The 20765-nt window shown below is 30.6% G+C and overlaps 1 protein-coding gene across 1 annotated transcript; it reads right to left on the bottom strand.

Annotated features, from left to right (window-relative positions):
* Positions 1–16594: 16594 nt before the first annotated feature.
* On the bottom strand, positions 16595–18427 carry LOC114379348. Its single transcript, XM_028337992.1, has 2 exons — positions 17503–18427; positions 16595–17276 (listed from the first exon to the last, which is right to left on the bottom strand). The coding sequence occupies exons 1-2, from the start codon at positions 17854–17856 to the stop codon at positions 16689–16691; spliced, it is 942 nt and encodes a 313-aa protein (XP_028193793.1). The 5' UTR covers positions 17857–18427; the 3' UTR covers positions 16595–16688.
* Positions 18428–20765: the final 2338 nt, after the last annotated feature.

Consider the following 20765-nt stretch of genomic DNA (forward strand, 5'->3'; position numbering starts at 1 on the left):
TTAAAAAAATGACACTGAATGTGACATTATATTATATATAATATGAATGCTAGCAAAATTCTTTCTTTTCTTACTCTTTCTTTATAACACATTTTTATTGAAATTTATTAGTTTTTGATGAGTTTTACACTTTTATGCTTTTTTTTCTTTCTTATTTTAAAGTGGGATCCGACTTATGGTTCACAAGAGATGTCAAGTGAGTTTCTAGCATAACACCAGATATAATATAGTTGCTGACATGACATTCTGTCACACTTAGTGACTAATTTCAAGGATAAGGATAAAACAAAAAAAATATTACTGGGACAACAATTAAAAAAATGTTAGAAAGACTAAAAAAACTAATATATTATAGAGATTAAAAATATATTTAAATCTAAAAATTACATAAAAATTATCTTGAATATTTTCTTTTGACTTTTCTATATAATTTGATTTTTTTAAAATTATAAATTGTATAAAAGTTAACTAAAAGATCAATGACACAATGAACATCAAAGGTTTTAAATCACAATAAAAAAGATGACAAAGAAATGTATGTATAAGAAATATTATATCATCTCCTAAATAGCCGAAATAGTATTAATAAGACATCTCTTAATAGCTCATCAATTTATAATGACCAAGTATCCTATTACCTACGAAACTTAAAGAGACTTGAGGGTCACAATGAAAAAAAATCCACATATATTAGTCTTATGCCTCTGGTAGATCTATTGATACTCAAGTAAGAACAAACTAATTTATCTTATTAACGAGCCATAAGTTTATACTTTTTAAATATAGAAATTAACTCAAAAATAATTTTTTGACATATTTAAAGCTGAAACAAATTTGGCAGGAGGGGTCGGGCAACTAATTTACACGAGATTAGTGTGAGACATATGAATGATGGCGGTAGAAATAATATTCTTGAAATTGTACTTGTTAGGATTTGGCAATTAGTTTCATCATTCATGAGTAGACTAGGCTTAATTAGCAAGATATAATTCTGACTCAAATAAGACATGCTATGAAAGCTACTTTGTAGCAAACAGTTTAGGCTTTGAAGCTGTTTATTGAATCATTGTCAAATAGCCATCACAGCAAAGTTCGCAAGATTTACTATATATGACTGAGTGAGTAGGATGGGATCCACCAACTCTCTAGGTCTAAGCCATCAAGTTCAATATCTGGCCTCTACCCAAGAGAGGTCATGAATCATGATCCACTTCGTACCTCGTCAAATGATGTTTCTTGAAGCTTTACACTTGAATACATGTAGGGTAAGACTAAGGACTAGGTGCCATAAAGCAACCTCCACCTCCACCTTCCTGTCATTAATTTGATTTTTTTTTTTTTGCCTTCTCTTCACCTCCCAGCTTCCTCATTCTTAATACTAGAAGAGTCCCCAAACATATTCTCTAATACACTCTTTTATTATTCTCTAATAGACATATTTTTTTATTATTTGTTGATATTTATTGAAAATTATAAATTTTTATAGGTCTCATTTCTTATTTAATGAATTTCTCTCCTAATTTTATAATTTTTAATAAATTTCAATTAATAAGAGAGTGTATTTAAAAGAGTATTTTAAAGAGTGTGTTAGTATTAATATTGGTAGTAGAGGAAAAAAAGTGATTTTGTAGTTTTTCTCCACCCTTCTAATTCTAGATATAAAACTGCGGTTTATTCACGTTTTTTGTCCTTTCAAAATACACATTTTCTTTATATACTTTTGATCTTTATATATATTTTTTCAAAATATTTTCTGTAATATTATATTTTTTATTTTAGTTTCACGAGAGACTACGTAAAATTTTCGGGTAGGATTACATGTCAACAACAATATTATTAGCAGCAGGGAATGGAATGAGATGAATTTGAATAGAATGAAATAAAAATATTGTTCCATTGTTTGAATATTTTATAATTAAGGTTGGAAGATATAAGATGAGTTAAATAATTATGAAAAAAAGAGGGGAAATGAGAAAGGTCGTGAGTTCAACCTCCTATTAACAGAAACTAAGAATTAATATTTTAAATAAAGAAATTTTTAAATAGGATTAAACAATGAAATGAATGGATCATAGGTGCAATCGTATCAACGATAATGCATCAGATCTCACCAAAACTTACCCAAAAAAGAAAAGAAATTATAAGAATCATTTTAAAAATATATTTTAGAAGAACTAAAAAAAATATCTATTATAAATTATATTCATGTTAAATTAGGAATTTATTGGAATTGTAATTCAAAATTTTGATATGTCAATATCATCTACAAGGAGAAAATTTTAACATATCCTATAAGAATTTACTTTTAAAAAAACTTATTACTTCACCCAGGTAGCACTTCCTAATTAAATCCCCTTCTCTCAAACAGGTGGCACAGAGAATAGTTTTAGAGAAACAAGCTTAATGTTCAGGTGGTTGTAACCTGAGAATTTTATGATGAAGTTCACGAATAAACGATAGAGTTAATTATATAGTATAGGTAGCAATGGAATAAGCTGCAGTATTTTGCAGCGGCCAAACTAGACAATTTTTTTTTTAATTTATCATTTGGGGTAAAATTTAAGTTAATACTCTGAAAGGAATAATAGATGTTACAACTTTTAGATTGAAAGTTATAATCATAGTTCAAAAATTTGGTTTGACTTAGTTGGTCGAACTGGTTCAACGGACCCTATGATATAACTGAGTCAGTTTGAATATTGGACCGATCATGCATCTGATCCGGGATGACTCAGTTAGACCCGACTGATTTGGGATAAACTGGTGACCCACTGGTGATCCATACTAGTTTTTAAAACCCGTTTTGCATAAAAAACAAAAAAAAACGCTCTGAAGCACTCCAAAAAAAAAACCTAGGAGTTGTGTTATTGAATTATTATTTGTGTATTTTTGTTATTAACTTTAATACTTCAATTGTTATTTTAGATTTTAGAGTATAAATGAGTTTTTCTTAATCAAATAATATTAGTTATATATTTATATATAATAGATACATATATAATTTTAAATTTTTTAATATACATTGGGACAAATCGAGACAATTACAGATCCACTGATTAGACCACTGACCCACTACATTAACCGAATAACTGATTAGACTGGATTTCATAACTTTGGTCATAATATCTATTACATTTTTTTTACATTGAAGTCGTAACAAATTTTACTACTTCAATTTTTTATTTTTTATTTTAAATACAAATTTAATATCGTAAGAGTTTTCTTCCATGACTTTAAAGTCGTAAAGGAAAATATTTTTTATGGAAGTTGTAAATTATTTTACGACTTCAATTTTTTTTTTCATTTTTTCAATCATTAATAATTTTTTATTTTAATTATTAATGAATTAATGTAGGTTTTATTTATTTTATATGATTTTATTTAATATATTCTATATTGTTTTTACTAATGTTAAGAATTATTATTTGTTTTGTAAATTAAAAAAATAATGTAAAGACTTAAATTTCAATAAAAATAAATTTTTTTATTACTAATATTAAAAAATAGTATTAACTTATAATTTATCAAATAATATTACTTTTTTTTAAAAATTAATTAATTTTACAATTATCATTAAGTAAATTAATAATTTCATTTAGTAGTATTAATTTATTTTATTTTATAAATTATTTTAATATTAACAACAGAAAATAATTTAATAATAAAATTAGTTGTTAAAATAAAAATAACATAATATATTAATATAAAATGAATAATACAAATTAAACATAAATATAAAATTAAAAAGTAGAAACAATATTAACCGTCAACTTGCTTGCATGGACAGTTATTATGATTTTGTCCTCGAGTTCTACACAATAAACATTTCTTAGGTTTGTTTGGAATTATTTTATCCATCTCATTATGTATACGACTAGTGGCTAACCTTCCCGTTGTGTTTTGTCACTTCAAAGGATCACACATAAAATATGGACTCAAATATTGACGTGCTTTATCTTTTCTTCCAAGGGAATAAAAGTAATATTGATAAACTTTGTAAATGTTTTCTAATTTGTATGGAGGGTCAACAAAGTCACCTTAATTTAAATGACAAGAAACACATGTTGCAATTGCTTGCGAGCAAGAAATTTGAAGTGTCTGAAATTCTCCACAATCACAGTATCATTTGTTCAATTTGATAGTGCATGATATTGCTCGTTACCCAAGTCGCCTATTTGTAATTTATTGAACCTCAAACTTCCTCATTTTCCTAACATACATGCGAACATAATGCGTGATAGCAATGTGTCGATTTTCTTGCATATGACATATACCTCTTCAGGGTACCTATGTCATGTCTTTATCATATTCATAATTTTCATACAATTAGTAACAAATGAGTCATTTATTTTATTAAATGTTTCCTTGACTAATAGATAATGCTTGAGCTCCTTTCAAAACATAATTCATACATTTGGTAAGATTGATAGTCATATACCCATACCGTTTTATTACTAAATTATTTCTTGTTGTTAATATTAAAATAATTTATAAAAAATAATTAATACTACTGAACAAAATTATTAATTTACTTAATGATAATTGTAAAAATTAATTGTTTTTTTAATTAATATTATTTGATAAATTATAAGTTAATAATATTTGTTAATATTACTAACAAAATAAAACGAATATTTAGTACATTTTAATATTTTTTATTTAAATTTAAATGTTTTGCATTATTTTTTTAGTTTACAAAACAAATAATAATCCTTAACATTAATAAGAAATATAGAAAATATTAAATAAAACAATATACAAAAAATATTATATAAAATCATATATAAAATAAAAAAATATTAAATAAAACAAAAAAAATAAAACATACATTAATTCATTAAATAATTAAAATAAAAAATTATTTAAAATTAAAAAAAGTGCAAAAAAAATTAAAGTTCTACAATAATTTAAACTTCAATAAAAGAAATATTTTCCTATACGACTTTAAAGTCATGAAAAAAGTAATATTTAAAAAAAATAAAAATTAAAGTCGTAAAATATTTTATGATTTTAATAAAAAAAACTCATATTACAACGGAAGTATTAATTTAAATTTTATCCCAATTGTTAAATTTTTTTAAAAAATTGTCCCTTATTGATAGTTTGGCCATTTTGCAGCAGCTATTGACATTAGGAAGCACACATAATATGGATGGATTGGGTGTCCCTTGGTTTGAATATGTATGGAGTTGTTGATGAGGCGAATATTGTTGTACGTACCACGTTAAAATAGATAAGTGTCCTTGGGTTGATGGTTCCTTCACATAATCACATAAACATAAACATAAACATGTACGTAGTGATAGTGAGATTCCTTCCTTTGTAGGTGATGTGAAATGACCAGTTGGAAACAATGATGGAGAGAGAGAATCTATAAGACGATTTAATTTCAAAAAGCTTCTCATCGCAGTCGCACTACACAAGAAGAAGGTGCCTTTTGTCTGATATTATCTCTGTTAAACAGATACCATTTGGTCTGATTATTTATATATGTATGAAGCTCCTCATCATCCTCCTTTCTTCTTCACTAACGCTATAATGGATCTGTCACCTCTCTTTTCCACACGACTCAGGTCACCTATTTTAAGTCTCATGAACACGCTTCTTATAAAGTCACCAAAGACTATTAATTTCAGCAAGAATTTGCATACTATTTATCAATAACAAAAATTTGAGAATCAAATATAAGTCCACAGCTAAGCTAATTGATGAAATTTATAATACGTGGATAAAAGTAGAATAAAATAAGTGAAAAATAATATAGTGAGTAGTTCCACCCATTTTTAAAATTATCTCTCACCTCCACTAGCTGAACTAAACCAATCTCCCTCAATTTTATCCATGTAAATTATCTCTGTTTACAGAAACAAAACAGACTGTTAATTTTATATAGAAACTAAGTATTTAAAAAAATAAACTTTAAAACTTACATATAATTTTTGGTTTAGTTATAATTTCAGTACCCATAAAATGTTTTCTTTCCTTGTTTTCTTTTGCTTTTCGTTATTATAGTTTTTTTTTTCAAAATAGTATTTGCAATATAATATTTTTTTTGTTTGTTCTTGTTATTATAGTTTTTTTTGTTTCAAAATAGTATTTGTAATATTTTTTTTTGTTTTGGTGTTGTATGTTACTTTACCTATGTTAAGTATTAATGTATAGAGATATCAAATTTATAAAATGTGGAGATGAATACAGTATAACAAGGTAGAAAGGTAAACATTTGTCTATAAGTATTTTAATAGAATCCGTGATCTTTCTTCATTTTTCTTTCTTAATCACTTAATTTATCTTATATTTCTATTTGGTAGATTTGATTATAACAAAGTCATATACATACCTAATAAAAAAGGTCAAACAATAAGAAAAACTGTAATATTCCATTTTTTCGTAAAATAAATTAAAACTTTTTTATTTAAAAATAAATAAAGTTTTAAAAAAATAATAAAATTTTTATAATCAAATAAATAAAGAGAAATAATTTTATTAATTAAAATAATAGTTTTAAGGTAAATAAAATAAATATATGTTCTTAAAAGATATTTTACTTATTCATTTGATAGGAAGTAAAATAGAGTTTCTTTTTATAAAATGAAAAAAAATAGATTAAATATTACGCTATGAGTATCTTAGTTATAAATAGAAACATGTTAGGTCAGTTTTAACATTGATGATAAGTCTCTAGGCTTCCTCTTCCTCTTAATTGTTTTTCCTTCTTCCTCTTCCAAAATCTTCTTGTATACACCCAAACTTATCTCATTAAAACGACGATCTCAGACTCGTTAACGGTTGGATCGTTATGAAATTTGAACACCATGCTCGAAACTTATTTTTGCACATATTAACCGTTGGGATTTTCAAAATAATGTATGTGGTGAGGGAAATGTCTCTCGCACGTAGTGATGAGAATCATGAAACTGGCCAAATACAGGCTAAAGGCCCAAGTGGAGAAGGACGAAGGCCCAAGTGGAGAAGGACAAAGCCCCCGAGTGGAGAAGGGTGAAGGCCCAAGTGGAGAAGGATGAAGGCACAGAGGCAGAGACACTATCAAGACTATTAATTGTTGCTGAAGGCCCAAACTAATTTGAAAGCCCAAGTTAAATAAGTTTTTAGTTATAATTTATTTTTATTATAATTTTGGCCCAAACTGTTTAGAAGGCCCATGTCTATTTTTATATTTTTGTTTAGCTACACTATAAGTATTGGTTTTTGTTTTGAATAAAAAAAAACTTTTGGCATTTTGATAAAATTTGGTGAGAGTTTCTCTCTGGGTTCCTTGTTGAACCAATTATCAGACTTATCAAGGTAATCCTTGTGGCGTCTACCCTGACTTATCTTCCTTCACTGGAAGTGGCGTCTACCCTGACTTATCTTCCTTCACCGGAAGTGGCGTCATCCAAACCTTCGTAGCCTGTATCAAACGATCCGCCCCGTAAGATTCACATCATCTGGTATCAGAGCTTCAACTCTTGATACAGGTTTTATCCTATCCTATCCTTTTTTTTTCTTTTTTTTTGGGTAATTTATCCTTGTTTCGCTCTTGTTTGCGTCTTGTTGCGTTCTTGTTTGTGTCTTTGTTTCGTTCTTGTTCTTGTTCTTGTTCTTGTTTCTTGTGTCTTTCAGACTTTGTGTAAAAAAAAATCTGTTTGAGTTTTATTTCAAGTTTTAAAAAAAAAAGTTGCAGAAATTTGAAAAAAAAAGAGAGAAGAAAACAAGAAAAAAAAAAGAAAAGAAAAGAAAGTGGGGTGTTTGATCTTTGAACACGAAATTGAGGAAGTTAGAGGCTTTTTTTGGCAGAAAATCGTGTACCAAATCCCCTTATCTAGATTCTCATTTGAATTCTGAGCGTTTTGATATAATGTGGGCCTCAAACGGACAACCGTAACAAAAGTTATGAGCATTTGAAGTTTACTTAAGTTTACTTGTCATATCTGTTATCTTATATGCTATCCTATCTATTATCTTATCTGTTATCATATCTGTTATCCAAATTAAATCTAATTTGTTATCCTGATCTGTTATCCAAATCAAATCAAATCAAAATTTGTTATCCAAATCAAATCAAGTCTAATCTGTTATCCAAATCAAATCAAGTCTAATCTGTTATCCAAATCAAATCTAAATCCAAATCAAGTCTAATCTGTTAACCAAAATCAAATCTGATTTGTTATCCAAATTAAATCTGCTACACAGTCTGTGATAATTAAACTGTCTTTCTTGTTATATACCTTGTGTGTCTAATTTGATTCATCCAGGAACTTAAGAGGGAGTGAGTGGTAAAAGGCAAGAGTGAAAACATCACACAAAAGCCTATATTGAGAGCATCAAACACGAGTGAACTACCATCAAAGAGAGAAACACGTGAGTAGAGTGAGGTGAGGTCCTGAATTTTTTTTTAATTTACTGCAAAATTCTTTGTTCCTTAATCATGGCAAGAGCTGGTGACAATGGTGGTGTATATAATCAATTGGACGAATCTCAACGCTTATTTCTGGACGCGTGGACTACACAAATGCAACGTTTGTTGAACCGTAACAAAGAAGAGCTCTACAGACGAATAGCCGAATCTTCCTCATTTACTCTTAAACCTCTATCCCCTAGAGAAGTGTGTGATGACCAAATCAGAATGGGAGAAAAGAGAGAACAAGAGAAAGAAAATAGTGAGGCACCACAAAGGAATATGAAAAAGAAGAGTGATACACCCGAGGAAAAGAGTGATACACATAAGAGAGAGAGAGTAATACACATGAGAGAAAATTTAATTATTTTGTAGAGGCGAGTGAAGTGAGGAAAGTGTTACCTGCTCATGAACCACTCAATCTACAGTATTGCAAAGACAGTAAAATTTCTACTGATAATTCTAATGAGTTTACTATTTCTATTTCTCCTAGTGTTCAACCCTTATGACAGGAATTTAAAAATGTCTTTCCTAAGGAGATTCCTCATGGGCTGCCACCTTCAAGAGGCATAGAACATCAAGTTGATCTCCTCCCCGGAGTTTTATTGCCTAACAGGCCAACTTACAAAAGCAATCCCCAAGAGATTCAATGTAAGGATGCGCATGCCAAAGTTGAGTATGTGAAAAGATTGTATGACCAAGTGAAGGTGCAAATTGCAAAGAAGAATGAAAGCTATGCCAAGCAAGCCATCAAGAAAAGGAAGGAAGTGGTACTTGAACCCGGTGATGATCCTGGACATTTGAGGACAAATGTTTTCCAAGAAGGAGGGAATGATGAGAATCATGAAACTGGCCAAATACAGGCTAAAGGCCCAAGTGGAGAAGGACGAAGGCCCAAGTGGAGAAGGACAAAGCCCCCGAGTGGAGAAGGGTGAAGGCCAAAGTGGAGAAGGATGAAGGCACAGAGGCAGAGACACTATCAAGACTATTAATTGTTGCTGAAGGCCCAAACTAATTTGAAGGCCCAAGTTAAATAAGTTTTTAGTTATAATTAATTTTTATTGTAATTTTGGCCCAAACTGTTTAGAAGGCCCATGTCTATTTTTATCTTTTTGTTCAGCTACACTATAAGTATTGGTTTTTGTTTTGAATAAAAAAAAACTTTTGGCATTTTGATAAAATTTGGTGAGAGTTTCTCTCTGGGTTCCTTGTTGAACCAATTATCAGACTTATCAAGGTAATCCTTGTGGCGTCTACCCTGACTTATCTTCCTTTATTGGAAGTGGCGTCTATCCTGACTTATCTTCCTTCACTGGAAGTGGCGTCTACCCTGACTTATCTTCCTTTACTGGAAGTGGCGTCTACCCTGACTTATCTTCCTTCACCGGAAGTGGCGTCTACCCTGACTTATCTTCCTTTACCGGAAGTGGCGTCATCCAAACCTTCGTAGCCTGTATCAAACGATCCGCCCCGTAAGATTCACATCACGTAGCTCGTTGTTTTTCCTGCATACACTCAAACATATCCCAGTAAACCTACGATCATGCACTCGTTAACCGTTAGATCGTCATAACATTTGGAAATCAGGTTTGAAATGCATTTCCTCACATCTCCAACATTGGGATTTGCAAAGTAATGTATGTGGAGGGAGAAATTCTCATCGCACGCAAACAGTAAATTGAAGGCTCCAATCCCTTTTCCTTCTCTCTAACACTTGAAAATCATAACAGAGCAAACAAAAGAAAAACTTGAAGAATATTAGGAAATTGCTAGAGACGCCACTATCACTACCAGACTACACATGTGAGTCCGTTTAGAGGTAAGAGATGAGTTTATCGTAATTGAGGTTAGAATGAACATGTGTAGGGATTCTTAGGGAATCAAATTGAGGTTTATTTTGAAATATTTATTGTATTGTAATTCTTCATGTATGATTATAATTACGAGATTGTAATATTGAAATCATGAAATTGTGATTAAAAGTGTGTGTAAGTGATAAATTGAATATATGATGAATTGTGAAATAACATGTTGCTTTGAGATCGTAACATTGTTATTGTTATTGAGATTGAGTATAAGTGTAAAGTTGAACATGCGTTGATTTATGAAATGCACGTAAACATGTGATGGTGGATTGTGACGTTGTGATATGTTAAAATTGTGGACATGAAATTTGGTTGTAAATAAGTGTGTGGTTGACACTTGATGTGACAATACTTGTGTTGTGAGCAGTGAATTATACAAAAACCATACTGGTGTTTACCTTAAGAAAAATGTTTATGCGTAGTGTTAAAGGAAAAATGTAGGATTCGTAGTTAGAAACCTAAAGTGTTAAATTATAGCGCAATGTGTTAAACGTGTTTGAAACACGAGTGTGAGGTCGTGGTATTGTATAATTCATGAGCAGTGTCTGCGTGCAAAAAAATATTTTAGGGGTTGAACCTAAATCAGGAAGGTGAGACCCTAATGGATTCTTCAGAGTCTAGGCCTTAGGGGTAAAGACACTCGACTTTAGTACTCCTTTAAGCCTATGTTGATCCCATATGATTGGAACATTCTCGCAAAACAGAGTAACTCTGACTGATCACCTTATGATTTTACTTAGTGAGAGTGACCTGCCCATTGTGTGGTGTGTCTTGTTATGTACTCCTAAGCGCCCCAGTGTGGTTTTCCTCTAACATGGTACCACATTACATATAGGCTTAAGTCTTAGTATAAATGTTGCATAATGTCTGTGAATTGTTTATTATGAAATTGATGAGTGTTGTTACGTCTTGACTCGAGTGTGTAATTCATGTGTAATATGATTGGTGAATGAAAAATGAATTTTAAATGATAAAGTGGTAAAGTAATGTGGATTATATTAAGTTGAGCTATGTTATAAATACTTCTATAATTTATATTGATTATGTTTTTGTTTATCTGTATTTTATTTAGAAATGTGATAACTTACCCTTTTTGTGTTGTTTGTATTTGGATCCTGTAATGATCTCAAACTTTGTGTCCGTGGAAGCAGATAATTAGGTGAATGACTTTAAAGAACCTCGTGCTAGAGGACGTTGGGACACAATGCCTCTGATATGATGAGACATTGTGGCATGAGTTTTTATTTCAATTGCATGATGCTATTTTACTTTATTTTATTTTACTGTTTAACAAGATTTCTTTTGTAAACTTTGAAGGCTTTGTTTTGAGTCGAATATATTTTTAATAAGTTTTATTTGATAATAATGAAGTGAATGTGACTCTTTTACTCACATGAACTCATTTATGTTAATTGAATAAAATCATTTTAATTAAATTTCACATTTTTATATGTTTTTCTTATTTATATGTATGTCTGAGTAGAGGGTGTCACAAAAACACTTTTAAATCGATTGAAAAAAATTAAGTAAAGTTACTTAAAGTTAAACAACTAATGTAAGTATATTCCTTAGAGATGCTCTTATAATAACTAGTTTCGTTAAATACTTATTTAATAATTTTCATTACATAAAAATTTATATCATAAATTTAATTATAACTTTTAAAAATAAATTATACTGAAAAATTTATTAAAATAAATTTAAAAATTTATAATATATTTTCATAAATTTGAATAAACTTACAATAAACACTTAAAATGCCGTGATAATCTCATGAGTCATGAAAAGTGATACTGGATGTCTGCCACTCCTGCTTATAGCAAGGTGAAATAAACACATATTACACTTTTTAATGGAGTCACAAAGGTGTCGCTTATTGTGATCTTTTCTTGTTAAAGACAAAAACGTGTTTTACTATTTTTACAAATGAATCTTGGGGTCGGCATTGAGGGGATTATGCTTGGATCTCTTTTGTTATAAGAGAGAATTTGTCGTGTTTCTATTCTTCCCCTCTTAAAGATTTGTTGTCTTTAACCTAGGTTCTTTTTCATCGTTTTATGTAATTGTTTAATACTTTATGGAAAGCTTGTTTCTAAACTTGAAATTTTACTCTAAAAATGAATTTTGACGCAACAAAAACATTCTCTTTTATTAATACAGTTAATTAGAGTAATATAAAAAAGAACACATAATAAATTATTTTACACTATCATTCAATTATATATTTATTATAAATAATAAATTTATTAACTTTTAATATATTATCCTAAATATCAACTATAATAAATTTAATCATATTCTTGTCCTGCTTTGAGGGAAGCTAAAGGGAAACTTTCTAATCCTCCTAATGACAAGATTGAATGTTCATTCGATATTTCGAAGGAGGATCAAGTCTTTGATTATCTTTTGAAATATCAGCAGCTTTGTTTGATGAAGGGTCATAAGATCCCTTTGACAGATGTGCTAAAAAATTTGTTGATTTTTCCTATCAGTTCTGATTATATATATAGAAGCTTTTTTAAGGCTGGATCAAAGAATCTAAGAGATTGTTTTAGTAGTAGGAGTAGTGTTTGGATAAATTTTCCGTAAGTACTCATAGGAAAAAAATGAAATAAATTTACTCCAAAAGCAAAAATTAACTTTATATACAAGTTAATCAATTTTAATTTGTCCCTAAGCTAATTTTAGCTCTTGGGAGAAGCTTATTTTATTCTTTCTTATCTAATGAAAATATTTATCAAACAAGATCTCATTAATTTACTTAAAAGACTTTACTATAAAATAAACTTTTAGGTTAAATAAAAAATTTAAACATAAACCTATATCGAATATGGTTTAAGCTTTAAATTAGGGCACTAGGTCAAAGCTTAATGTAGCTCGACGCATTTCTACCCATATAGGGGACATTCGAAGCTTGCAAAATGAAAATAAAGAGTTAGGTCTACATCTCCTTATATTTTATGAAAGTTTTTTTGTTTGTTTTTTTTTTAAAATATGAAATAGAGAACCACTAAGACTTTCCATAAATTACTATGGCCCTAAAAAATGCAAAATTTTTATATTCATCTCTTTATCCAAATCCTACCATATATCAAAAGTTCAAAAGAGATAATTCAAATATGAAAAAGTTGTATAAAAAAAAAGTTGTACAACATATTTTAGAATGCACGTTTAATTTGTAGGATTATACTTAAATGTTAGTTCTTATATGTACAATAAGGAGACTAAGCGAAACATTTAAGTTTGGTAAAAATATTAATATTTTCATTCAGAGTTCAGGTTATGCAATATAACTATATAAGATAATGCGAAATCCATGTTCACCACCATAAATGCATATGAAATTTTGAGTTTTTTTCTTTATTTTTTATTCAAATGAAAAAGTTGAATTCTGGTATAAGTTTTTTTTTTTTCATTCATAAGTATCAAAAACATGTAGTAGAAAGCTTATAATAACTTACACAATCTATTCAATTAATTAAGTTAGACCTTTAGTTAAATTCTAATATAAGTGAATTTATAATATCTTTTAGGCATTATTCAACCAATTTAATTAGACTCATGCAATCTGAAATTGTTTTAACTTGAAAAGAAAAAAAATGAGTAAGTTTTTGAGACAAAAACTAACGCTAGCTACTAGTTGATTTGCTACTTTAGATGTGAAATAGACAAGCAAGAAGAAGGTAAAAAAGGGATGACACAGAAAGGTGAAAAGGGAAGGTTGGTATTTTCATTAAAACATTTGATTTGTTTCCTGAGTTTCTCTCTTTGTCCAGTAGGCAGGCAACACAATCCTCTTTTCTATGTTAAAATCATTGATCATTTCCACTTTCTTATTTTCCCATGTGGAACCACTTTTGACTTTAGCAGAGGAAGAGGAAGATCTGCTGTTGTTGCTGGTGAGATGTCAACTAACCTAACCCTAGGGACTAGAAAGCTTTAATTGAAAGGTAGTTTTCACTTAGTATTTCTTTAGCCTTTATGGGTGTAGTAATTCTTGGAGAAAGTTTTTCTCTTCCTCTGTCTTAACCATGTCGGATTGTGTTAACCTTTATTTTGCGGAAAGGCTAAATCACATTTTGTTTGCCGTACAATCTTTGTTTCTCTTGTTTACAATTAGAATGACCCTTTTTAAAAGTCAAATACGTAATCATTTGAGTCATGGCAAATTCTACGCTGGACAAGCAAAATACGTGATCCACGGGTGAATCACTAGTTTTTATAATTTTTTTAATATGTTAAAAATCCATTTTACCCTAAGAAAAAAAAAAAAATCTACTTCTACAATCATCTTTTGTTCTCTGTCACCCCACCTTCATCCTTGTTCGTCCCAAAACGACACATGCAGGGCCGCCACAAACGGTCGTCTCCATGCACAAAACTAGTGCGTGTTTGCTTTCAATTTTTTAATGTGATTAAGCACGTTAAAATAGAATCAACAAATACTTATTTTGCATAATGAGAATATTGGACGTGGAGAGAGTATCTTATTCACATTACATAATTCGTTCCAAACATACCGTAGATTGGCGGTGACAACAACTGTGGCATCCAAGAGACGCTGGATTTACGCTGTCGTCGTCGAAAATCTCCATTGTAGCTTCCAGGAGAAGCTCTACCACCTGGAAGAAGCCGTCTCCGTCAAAGATTGAATTTTTATTGATAATTTGATTGCTGTGATTAAAATCTGTGGAGGTTGTGGTATTGAAGTTTCTATTGTTTGTATTTTTGTGGGATTAAAATTTGTTGAGATGTTTTCATGTTTTTGTTCAGTTGAGGTATTGAAGTTTGGTGGTAGAGTTTTTGTATGAGCGGATTTATTTTTTTTTTTCCTTAGAACCCTTCCAATTTTCCAGTTGAATCTCTGGATGGTGGGGTGTGATGCAGTCCTAGTTTCCGATTGAATCTCTACCGTGTTTGCGCCTGTGTTAAACACTATATATGAATCTGATTTTCTTTTATCATAGCATACCAAAAGGGTGAGTTTAGAGCATAACGACCGGTGAAGAGTAATAAGCACTCGTTGGCGACAAGAGTTCTTTGGAGTGTGAATCCGGCAATAACCAATTTTTTATATATCAAATTAATATCTAATTGCCCCTCCCAAATCTTAACCATCCAACGGTTACTGATGAGATTAAAATTGACATTTCCTTTTCCAAATTCACAAGTCCAACGGGTGAACCATCAACTTATTACAAAAGAGCATGTAAATTTGGTTTCACAAGTATATATTAAGGGAGTGGTTGATATATATAGAGTGATGTAATGCTATTTACCCAATTAAATTAAGCAGCCAACAAACCCAAAATCAAAAGGAGAGAAAGAATGAAAAAAAATGAAGGCATATGATGGAGAAATAAAAAAGAATTAGAAAGAGAGACCGAATAGGATCCAAGTCCAGCAAATAAAAGGTATATATACATGATGTAAAAGAGAAAAAATGCCTAAAAAAATATTATAAAAATTTGTTATATGATTAACATTATTTATTGGTTTAGGCTAGTTAGAAGTTGAGCACGTGACCATGCCACCATACTTTCATGTTCCAAACTGGGTATGTCTTTTGGCATAGCAGTGACAATGAAATTTGATCCTATGAGCTGAATAAAATTACCTAAACTACTCACGCTAACCCAATATTGGTGGCTTATAATTGAGTGTATCTAATATAAAATGTAGATCTCTTCCCCGCATAATTTTCTAGCTACTTCGAAATGCACCAACAGACAATGCACAAGATCTAAAGGCTTTATTCAAGATAACTTTGCACAACCATTAGAATACAAAATTGTGATAAGAGTGAACAAGAGAATAGAATAGAACTCATGTCTAGTCTAGTTGCTTCATAAAAAGATTCTCATTGACTCCAGAATATATTTTAAATGAACAACTGAGATATGCCATCGGCTTTCTGATCCAGCAGGATAAAGAAAAAGCATCATTTAATCCCTCAAAAAACAAAAAACAAAAAACAAAGGAAAAGAAGCTCTTTATCAGAATACCATCTTCTTTCGAATTTTTTGCCACTTCCTTTCCCCCTGTCCAAACAATACTGCCCCTTGGATAGAAAGCCGTTTCTTTCTCTTGAAGTCACCAGCTTCTTAATATTCCGGTTTCTTATGGAAGAATAGTACTATAGTAGTAATGTTGCTTTTCTTCAAAGCAAGAATCACATTCTTTTTTCTCTTGCAAAATTTTCTTCCTTGGTTTTATCAGAAACTTGTTCAAGGCTTAACAAATAGCCTAGATTGCATTAATTAATGATCAATCAATTTGACTATCAATTAGGAAATTTGAAAAAAAAATTTTAAAAAACAAAGACCAAATATTAATGCATAAAAAAGGGGATGACATATTGCTTCATTTTTTTAACATTTTTTTCTCCTCCTGCTATGGCTGCGTATAATAAAATTGTTTGGTTTCTACCTATGACTGCACATGTCCAAAAGCTTCTTCCTTCCTTCTACTATTTCATCAAAGAAATCATCAAGTTGCCCCGTTATAGTATCGACCCCACATCTCAACAACCCAAAGCAACTCTTGACGTTGTCAACTTTTTCTTGGATCTCAGCATAACTTAAACTTGCTATTCTCTCCAACTCCACTTTGAGTTCCTCCATGGCACTCTTTGCTTGTTGGAACTCAAACAGCAGAATCCCTGGCTGCCCTTCAATCTGGTCTATCTCCTCTGCCACTTTTTGCTGCAATATTGCCATTGAAACCATGAAGTCAGATCCAAAAACCATGTGCCCATCGTACCCTTGGTGAAAGCAACAGGAGGACCAACAATACGCAAGCCCGTTAAGCAGAATCATCAGAAGTAGTGAACTAACACTCCTCATTGCATAGAGAACACCTCGGAATCCACTGAATCCATTTAACTTGGATTCCATTGAGATGTTCTGAATCAAACATTGGGACAACGGTTCAATCCTTGTTTCCATTAAGCTCTTGTTTTCCTCTTCCAATCCTAGAATATCCCTTTGACAAACATTTATTGCTCGAATAACCTGTATTACATTATTAGACCCATTAAAATTTAAGTTTTTGGTATCAAACATGTATCGTCCAGAAAAGACAATTCTGCTCGAATTAGATAAAATCACTGTGATAGACAATCTTGTTCGAGCTGAATAAACAAGTTGATGTTAAAAAAACAACAAATAAGCTTTTGAGAAAAGAACAAATTAGTATTAGTATTAGTATTAGTATTAGTATTAGTGTTAGTATACGAACCTGACGTGAAAGTTCTGGAGTAAAATGATGGTAACCATCCAAAGAAGAAGCAATGTTAGAGGCAGCTGAGTAATAATTCTCCATTCCAGAAATGGCAGATTTGAGTACATGGCAAGCATCCCAAAGCCTCGAGCTTTCGTCCATGTATTCATCCAACCATTTTCCTCCAACGGGCAAGCGAAGCTTGCGGACCAAGATGGTGAGTTGGGAATGGAAGGACTGGAGAGAGGAGATGACCTGTGAAAGGAATTGGAATGACATGAAGGAGTGGGAGAGGAAGGATTGGTGGAGTTCATTGAGTCCTTGTGTGAGGAAGTTGTAGAAGCCACTCACGGAAGTGTTAGTGCCCATCATGCAATTGCAATTGCAAGTTGATGGAGATTGATGGACTTACATATATATAATTGCAATCAAAGAAGTGGGTAACTTAGGAGCTCAGGTTTCTATGGTCCTGTTGGGTGTAATTATGGTTGTTTCCCAAACAGTGGAAGGGATGATTGGGAATCTGCTGTTTTTTTCTTTTAGTGAAATGGGCTGCTATGCTAATATATACACAGAGAGAGAGAGAGAGGGAATGAATGAAAGCAGAACAAATGAAATAAAATAAGGTAAAGTTTCTTTTCAATTTACCTGACAACTTCTTTTTCCTTGTTTGTTTGTTATTCCTTCAAGGAGTTGGTGTTAAGTGGTAGAAAGGAATATTAACAATCTTGGAGCTCTTCATATACGATATGTTGGATTATGTTTCTTGGGGATTAAAGTTTGACTACTTTGACTAAGATTCTGCTTCTCATTTTTCCATTTTGATTTGGTTCCCTTTTGGATTGAGTGCTATTTGCTGTGCTGTGCTATGCTTCCCTTTGGCTTCTTCCTTATCCTCTTCTATTCTCGCGAACTGCACCTTTTTGGTTTTGTATTCTTAAAAGAAAGTTGTACATAGTTCATTTTGGTTATTTTGAAAAGAGAAGTGAATGATAGGGTTCTGTGCACCCTGAGTATTTTACACATTACTATGGAGATTCTTCTTTCTCCTTTAGGACCCAACATTCTATAAGGGGCATTAAATTAAATCACTCATTTGCATGAAATATAGTATACAACGCCAAACATGTTGCGGAGGGTTCTATTTCTAGATAATAACAACTAACAACATATTCTTTAATATATTTATTTTTATTGATTATTTTTAATAAATTTTATCAATAAAAAAATGTGTGTTAAAAAATGTATAAGAGAATGTGATAGTAACATTTCTCATTTCTTGATAGCATATTCATATATGCAATGAATGTGTAATGTGTCTTCTTGTATGGACCATCCTTTTTACACACAAACAAAGGCTTCAACAAGACAATTCGGTTTTGTTTGTGTTACTGAGTGAGATAATTGCAAGCAAAATCTGCCAGCTGGAAGCTGATAATCTTCACTTTATCTGGGGCGAGCAAATCAAGTCAAACTGAGGCTAAATTTTTCACCGTATTATTATATCCACTAATGAATTTGCATAATGGAAACAAAAATCATCATTTCACATCTCAAAAGGTGTATAACAACTTGAATAAAATCCTCTGGCGACTGCACCGTTTAACAAGGAAAGAGAAAGATTCGGAGTTAAGTTTAGAATGAAAAAAAAAAGTATTAAATGCGATGAATGATGTAATAAAATAAATAAGATAAAAAGCAGTATAAGAGAATGTAAAAATTAAGACATGAAAAAAAAATCAAGATTGTAATAGAAGTATGGGATTAAATTAATACCAAACTTCATCTTCTATAGATAAAAAAAGTATTGTTGGTGACTTTCGTACGGTATAACAAAGTTGAAGAATCGTCTCTTGTAGTTTTTTGTGGTTTATTTCTCACCAAATCATTGCAGAATTTAAGAACAACAAACGAAATCAAAGTATATCTAGAAAGGACAACACTCTAATCGCTCTTTCCATTTGATTAGTCCGATTTTAAGGGCAAATGCAACCTTTAAAGGAAACCATATCACATATTCAAATATTTACGAATATTGGTCTTGTATTATAAAAAATTCCCTACTTGTTGATAATATAGTCTTTGTTAAGGGCATCTAAATTAAATATATTAAGTCTCGATACCAACTAGTCATTATCTGCGGTCTGGTTAGTTCTCAGTAATTGATTAATTTTGGCATAAAAGAGGTTCCATTTTTATTTTAATTAGGATATCTCTAACAACCTTCATATGTACATTTGTTGATGTCTTGGACTCTTTAACAGGTCTCATGGATTCGAATCAGAAAATGATTTGCATGTTTGAGATAGTTTAAATAAAGTACTTCTAGCGAATAATATGTCGAAATCATGTAGTTATGCTTATCATTGTTAGAAAATGAAGGATTATCGATCAGAGGTGTTATTAATTTATTCTTTTTGTTTTTCTTAACAGCATAACCAGAAAATTATCTTTCTTTAAAATGTCATAAAACTTTGAACTCTGCTTAGATTTTTGTGTAATGTAACTGTTACTTTTCATAAATAGAACAGTCTCAGTTTTGAGAAGTTAATAAAAAGAAACTTCAACGATATACAAATGCATAAATTAATAATGATTGACCCGTGATAATTTAGCTTAGAATAAGCTGCAATTTACGCACTCAGTTATCTTTTTATTCTCCCTGTGAAATAAGTTATTGGTATGAGACGTCATTCACACGTTTATATTGATATTAGTTGAAAGTTAATAAGTTAGCTGAAAATTAATAAGCTGTTTTATTTAATTAGAAGCATTTGTTAAAATTAGTTTGGTAAAATAGTTAAAAAATATAAAAGGACATAAAAGAATTCATTTATATGTTTTTTTAATATAAATTCTATTTTTTAGACAAATTATCTTCTAACATCATCGCAATTTTAATGTTGCTCTGCAAGAAAGCAAATTTGTGAATTATACACTCAATTATTTTATTCTCTTCATATAAATTCGTGGCTTATTAGCGGCATGAAGTTGTTTGAAATCTGAACACTCAAGAAAGGTGGTTCACGGTAGTAGCATGAATGTCTGTCAAAAATATTTTGACACCTAAATCAAATTAATAGTAACATTATTACATTTCGAGAGATTAAACCTTATGAGACTTATGATGTTGAGAGTGAGCTTCTATTCTACACTTAAATTATTTCAATAGTAGAGATCACGATTTGTTATTAGGAATGACAATATATAGAGTGTAGGTCAAATGCCATATATAAAAATCATTCCCCGCAGTGAGGATAGAAACTCAGGTGTCAGAGTCT

Source organism: Glycine soja, chromosome 12 (assembly GCF_004193775.1).
Source record: "Glycine soja cultivar W05 chromosome 12, ASM419377v2, whole genome shotgun sequence".
Classification (NCBI taxonomy): Eukaryota; Viridiplantae; Streptophyta; class Magnoliopsida; order Fabales; family Fabaceae; genus Glycine; species Glycine soja.